The 6,967-nt window shown below is 42.2% G+C and overlaps 1 protein-coding gene across 1 annotated transcript; it reads right to left on the bottom strand.

Annotated features, from left to right (window-relative positions):
• Positions 1–1,426: 1,426 nt before the first annotated feature.
• Positions 1,427–6,947, bottom strand: LOC118430960 (multiple epidermal growth factor-like domains protein 10). The gene is made up of 6 exons (XM_035841991.1): positions 6,778–6,947; positions 5,839–5,973; positions 5,195–5,326; positions 4,641–4,760; positions 4,225–4,353; positions 1,427–3,614 (listed from the first exon to the last, which is right to left on the bottom strand). Exons 1-6 carry the CDS (start codon positions 6,854–6,856, stop codon positions 3,451–3,453), a joined length of 759 nt encoding a protein of 252 aa, XP_035697884.1. The 5' UTR covers positions 6,857–6,947; the 3' UTR covers positions 1,427–3,450.
• Between the last annotated feature and the right edge of the window lie 20 nt (positions 6,948–6,967).

A 6,967-nucleotide genomic window follows, 5' to 3' on the forward strand; every position in this document is an offset into this window, starting at 1 on the left:
AAGACTCATGCAGATTGAAAAGACACCACATCTCAAGGTTTGTCTACTCTCCGGAAGCTGTAAGGTGCGTAGTGTGATGGCTATGTTGAATTGTTTTCTGCAGACTTATGTAAATTTTAAGATAGAGTTTCGAGGCCATTTTTTCTGTTTGGGCTTGACGGTTTGACCCAGCAAATGGGTCATTCATATGCATGTACTCTTGGTTTCCAAGACTTGCTTTTTCTCGTCGATTAAGGTTAGACATCCAGGTGTTCTTGATAAAAGATAGCGGCATTTTTCTATTTTAATCGACTGACCGTTTCCAAAATCATATGCAGTTGCTCACGAGTAATTGCTTTCTGGCTCGCTCCAAGTTTTAGCTGCTTTCTAACATGTCTGCATGCTACGTGTACCCCAGCTGGTGCCTTCCCCCTGGATGGAGACCGTTGGTTTTGTATAGCCTAGCACATTAGTCACGCGTTGTGTATAAACTCACGCAAACGGTCACCAGATATGTGGGTCTTCTTTACGCTCTAAGGTGTAGCCATGGTCTCGTGCTCCTGAAATTTGAAACTTTCTAACGCCCCTTGTTCACTGGACAGAGACCGTTTAGAGACCGAAAGTTGTATTTGTCTGACTTAGCCACTTTCGATCGAATTTGATCCATAATGAAAAACTATGATTTGAAAGCAGAAAGCCTATAAAGTGCCCTTCTTATAGCTGGGATCATTCTGAACTACGTATGGGAGTTTTAGTCAGCGATCTAAGTGGAAAAATTGCCTTTTGAATGTTTGGTGTTCGATCGAGTATAGTTCAAATTGAATCGAGTCTTGGACTGAATGATTTTCATACAATCTGTATTACCATCCCGCCTTTAATCAGTCTTGTAATATACCTTCTGATTGGCATCCAAGTCCCACTACTATTCTGTGCTGAGTCTCCTGTACTAGGGAGGTTAGCATCGTTCCAGGTCTTCGACATAAGTTTTGTGTAGTTAATAGGGACCCGAGAATTCACGCCATGCCATGACATCTCCTCTCTTTCAACGATCCAATTGGAGAATTGTTAATTTAGCTTTTATTGATTTTTGGCCAAGGGAGTCAATTATGCGTAAAAGTTGGCCCGTAACAACACCCTACCACTAAACGACTATGTAGATTTATAATACTCTCGTAATACTCTAGAATTGTCACGGAATTGTCGAGGAAAAATAGTGATGCAATATAACTAATGCAAATCCTACTAAAACAAACAAACAAAAAACTCTGAGATAAGAACCCATAATCAAGAACCACACGTTTGGTATAACTTGTAAAGTTTTATTGGATAGCAGAACTCATCAACAGCAATAAAACAATTCTTAAATGTGTAGAATATATTAGATTTTAAGAGCGTCAACATCGCTCCCTGTATGTAGAGAAAGCACTAATTGTTTTTAAAAACCCTTTTCACTATTGAGCACTGAAAGACCAAAAATGTTTAGAATTTTAAACTAAGTTTATTTCTCATGACTTGTAGATTCCAAATTGTGTGCCTTTTTCTGTCTTCCAAATCATACTTTTTAAAAATAATACTTAAATTCATTTACATCGTGGATGATACTCAATGTATCACGCCATTGGCAATACAAATAGTGTGGGTCTCTCAATGCTCCCCGGTAATGTGAAAGAAGACCTAAAACATAAATATACAAAGAAGGACGTAGACATCTGACAGATATAACAAACAGCAACCCTGAGGGAAGTACAATAACGTTAGTTTTATGGCTTTGAATTTCCATTGCATACTTCGGTCCGAATGCGCTTCTTGACCAGAAGGCGTCTGCAACAAACATAGTTCCGTCGCGTCAGTTTGCTGGTACAGCCTACGTCACCTACATCATCGAACGTTGCTTATGAGATGGCAGAATATCTACGGTTCATTTGAAGCCAAGATCATCGTCACGTTCTGACATTAAGTCGAAGACATGACGAAGTTTAACTGTCGTAGATCGGTGACATCGCACACCAAAATGTCGGCAGTTTCAGATAATCCTGATATTATCTGCGACATCATAGGCTAGGTTACGTTATACACCGAAATCGCTGAAAGAAAACGATAGAAAAAAAATCGGTGCTCTTTGGTCGGCTATCCCCGCCATTTTGATGACGTATTGTGACGTAGGTTGTTTCCGTCGCTACGTAACTAGTCACGTGTTTCCGTCCTTGTTTGTCAGTCAGTCAGTCAGTTCGTCTGTCCCATTCGACAAAGTCAGAACTTTCTAAATACCTCTAACCCAAGATTTAGTTGATGTGGCAATATGCATTTTTATATCTTCGTAAGAAATTGCAATCTAAGTTTCAGCTAAAAGTAAATTTTATTGTCTTGATTATACTGTGACTTTGGAGAGTTTTGTAGAATTCCCAATATTCTTCTCCAATTAGTTACTTAAAATTTTTGTGACTAAAAAATTTTGTTACTAAAAAAAATTGTGACTAAAAAATTTTGTTACTAAAAATTGGTGACTAAAAAATTTGTGACTAAAAATTTCCTCCTATTACTGGAGAATTTGTGATATTGAACTTTTGCTTGTCTTATATAATTCTGACTTCTACTTGAATGCAAGACGTCATAGTCCTTGTCACATATAACATATTACACCGTCACCCTAAAGTACTTATTGTCTTCTCTGTCAATTAAGATAAAGATTATTAACAAATTTGCATTTCTATTCGATTCTAAAACCCCAAATAATAAACAAGTTGTTGTTATTGTAATGATAAGAATTATCACAATGATGGCAAAGATATGCCAGCCAGCTTATAGTCTCTCTATGTCGTCTTTCTGACTATTTAACATTTCCAAAAGCATTTATGATGTTTTAAAGTTAAAGCGACGTGTTGTAACGGTATTCTATCACAAGGTTCAAAGGTTCTTTGAGGCCCATGCTCTGCTTTGCAGAACATGCACATGTAAGTGTAATTGGGCAATTTTGCCACTAACATAAATTTCAGTTCACTGTAGTTTATCTTACTAGTTTTGCGTTCTTCCTTAGTTTTGGTGTCCTTGAATTCGGTCAGTCTCTAATGCCGATGTAGACGTGTCTGTTGATTTACGCTGTTAATCATAATGTTTTATGCACATTGAAATGAAAGTTTCCTGTGGTTTTATCTTTCTAATTTCTCCATTTTTCCTACACGTTTATGTGGGTCAGACGGGTATTGTAATGAAATGATGTTTTGAAATACTGTTTACAATGTCATCTAAAATTTGTAGTTTCGAACTGAAAAGAAAAGTTGAATGTGAAAATTTTGAACTGACAAATCAATAAGATGCGAGAATTTTCGCAAGTGAAACTGAAACAGTTCCAAGTAGATCATTTTAACTTCCATTTAGACTCTTTATAGAATTTAGACATCTGAAAGTGAAGTGGAAGTGAAATTGAATGATCACTTTCACTGCCACCTCAAAATGCGTCTTGACCCGTTAACCCTACTCCTCGTCGCTGTCTCCCTGCGCCTCAGGTGAGACCCTCCCTTCGTTCCCCTTGTTCTTCTTCACCTTGAGGAAGTAGTAAGCCGCCCCTGCCACCCCGCCGATCAGCAGCACTGCCACCAGCGCGCCCACGATAGCTCCGACTGGGGAACCCGCCTCTTCTGTAAACAACAACAAACAAACAAACATATTTATTTTTATCAGAAGTACCGCCAAGATAGCTCCAACTGGGGAACCTACTTCTTCTGTAAACAACAACAAACAAACAAACAAACATATCTATTTTATCAGAAGTACCGCCACGATAGCTCCGACTGGGGAACCCGCCTCCTCTGTAAACAACAACAAACAAAACAAACATTTCTATCAGAAGTACCGCAACGGTAGCTCCGGTTCCCCATTAAACAACATTAAAACAAAAATTACAGTTATGTTACAATTTTGACACTTACAACTTACATTTAAAAAATTACAGTTTATAGTGCCAAAAATAGCACGTGGGACCTGATGTGTTTCTCGACTCGGTGTTGAACACACTGGGTCAGAAACTTGCAGCTTTCTGAACCAGATTTGACAGGTGCTATGATCTTCACATATATAGGTGTTGTGGGTTTTATGCATGCTCTCATGGGGGTCTACTCAAAGCTTTACCTCCCTTACCAAGGGCACAGACCAAAGGGCAGAGCATGAACTTGCTCGGGCTTCAAACCCCAGCAACCCCATTAGATGTTGTGCTCGCAGAGCTAATGACTAGCACCTGTTCATACGTACCAGGCAGGTTCTGCACCTCGCAGTGCTGTCCCTCGTACGTGTCTGCGCAGTCGCAGCGGTACTCCTCCTCGCTGAGCGGCACGCAGGTGGCTCCGTTCTCACACGGCTCCAGGTCACGGCACGGCTCCGCTGCATTGGGGGGGGGGGGGGTCACGTTAGCGAGGGGGGCACGTTAGCGAGGGGGAGGGGGGTAACGTTAGCCTGGGTATAAGGTATAAAACTTAGAAAACACAGCATGATAAGGACTTCAGTAAAGAATTTTTTTTTATCTTTTTTTTTCTAAGTTCGAGGAAAGGTGTTCTGTTTTTGTCTTTAATTGCCTGGACGTGAACTCATGTTCTCTTGAATTTGAACGTTGACACATCATGGTTATAGTTAGAAAACTTGGGTTCTCTTGAACTTGAGACTGTTCTTACGCGTCATGGTCTCGCAGAAGCGGCCGATCCAGCCGATGGGGCAGCTGCAGTTGTAGGCGTCCCGCAGGTCGTTACAGGTGGCGCCGTTCAGGCACTCGTTCGTCACACAGTCGTCCGGCTCTGGGGAGGGAAGGTTCAGAGAAAGTCAATGCTACATACCTTTTTTTTGCAATAACTATGTAGTAGTGGTAGTCTACTGTGTCCGGCCGAATGGTACATGTTGCTTTCTCTGCTTAGCCCTCAGCATTTGGAAAAGGGTATGTTGGTTGAACACACACACACACACAGCTACCAGTATACTATAGTGATTGTATAAGTTATCAGTTGTGTGGCCAGGGGCTACTGGAACGGAGTAGGGTGCCACCCTATGCACCATCTGATGTGGGAAGGATATGGGTCTTAAGTTCCACCGGGGATTTCCGAGGAGTGTGTTGCCAGGGACCTTCAACTTTTACATATCAGCCGGAAAGTTGTGTAGCCAATGGGCTATTGGGACTGAGTTGGACGCCACCTTATGCACCAGCTGGTGCGGGAAGGACCGTGAGTATTGTTACCTTGGCAGGAGGGTCCTATCCACCCCACGGCACAGCCGGGCGGACAGTGCCCTGTCGCGCCGTTACACGTCTCGTTGTTCAGGCAGTGGCACTTCAGCAGGCAGTCGGACCCGAACTCTCCTGGGGCGCACTCTGTAGGGCAATGCGGATAAACAGTTATGAATCACCCAGAGAGGGGAGGGGTTGGAAAGAAAGTTAGGGAGGATAATAGAAGATAATGAGTACGTCGATGAGGATTAGACATCCAGGTAATGCGATACGACAAATAGCAGTTACAAAAGCAACTAGATATGGCTTTGAAAACGGTTTGAAGACGTTTCAGGGTCTCACTTGCATCAAACTTGTCTTGACTATGTCTTACTTTTTACTTCCCATTGGATTACCTACAATGTGTCTTCACCTCCTTTGCATATCAATTCATAGTTCTTCCTCTGACAAAAGATAGTGGATGGTATCTGAAATGTCTGATTGTTTTCAAAGGTGCAGTCATATTTTGCTAGAGTAAATACTATTTGGCGTAAGAAAATTAGTAATACCTGAGACGCTTTAATTTCTAAGGTAAGAGTAGCTTACATTCCTTTATTAAGTTATCTTGAAGAAGTTGGCAGAATGAGAAACAAATGAGTAGAACAGGAGAAGCGTACCTTCCTGACAGGTGGCACCCTTCCACCCCTCCCGGCACCCGTCCGGACACCGGCCGGTGTAGATGTTACAGTTGGAGCCGTTTTTACAGTTGCAGTTCTGGTTACAGTCGGCGCCGAACCTGCCCTGTGTACAGACTGGGTGGGAGGCGAGAAGATATGATAACTTTACTGATCAACAATTGTACAGTGTACTACCTACTGGTACATAACTACAGTTCCACAAAGCTAATCTACAGCCGTTTTTACAGTTACAGTTCTGGTTACAGTCGGCGCCGAACCTGCCTTGAGGACAGACTGGGCGGGAGGCGAGAAGATATAACAAATTTACTGATCTACAATTGTACAGTGTACAACCTACTGGTACATAACTACAGTTCCACAAAGCTAATCTACAGCCGTTTTTACAGTTACAGTTCTGGTTACAGTCGGCGCCGAACCTGCCTTGAGGACAGACTGGGCGGGAGGCGAGAAGATATAACAAATTTACTGATCTACAATTGTACAGTGTACAACCTACTGGTACATAACTACAGTTCCACAAAGCTAATCTACAGCCGTTTTTACAGTTACAGTTCTGGTTACAGTCGGCGCCGAACCTGCCCTGTGGACAGACTGGGCGGGAGGCGAGAAGATAGAATAACTTTATTGCACAACAATTGAACAATGTACAATCTACTGGTACTTAACTACAGTTCCATAAGGCTAATCTACCTAATACAAGAGTGCGGGATGAGTATGGACTTTTGTGATCATTGGAGTAATTTCTAACGTCTAAACATTCTTTGATATATTTCCTATGTAATACTATACACTATACACAACGGATATTTGTTACCTCGCAAATAAAGGTGAACTAGAGTTAACACAACCAGGAGATTTAGAAGAGACGTGGAAAGGATTTTGACTTTTGAACTGTCAACTTTGCCCATGCAGACGTACATTCGTCGCACTCGTCCCCGCGGAATCCGGTGGCGCAGCTGCATCCCCAGGGGTCGGGCATGCAGAACAGGAGCTCCATACACTGGTCGTCTCGCTGGGGCCGCTTACAGTCGTGTGTGCAGTTCACTCCGAACTTGTTCCCTCCGCAAGCTGGGTAAGGTAAGGTAATGTGTTATACAGACAGACAGGC

This window comes from Branchiostoma floridae, chromosome 14, assembly GCF_000003815.2.
Source record: "Branchiostoma floridae strain S238N-H82 chromosome 14, Bfl_VNyyK, whole genome shotgun sequence".
Classification (NCBI taxonomy): domain Eukaryota; kingdom Metazoa; phylum Chordata; class Leptocardii; order Amphioxiformes; family Branchiostomatidae; genus Branchiostoma; species Branchiostoma floridae.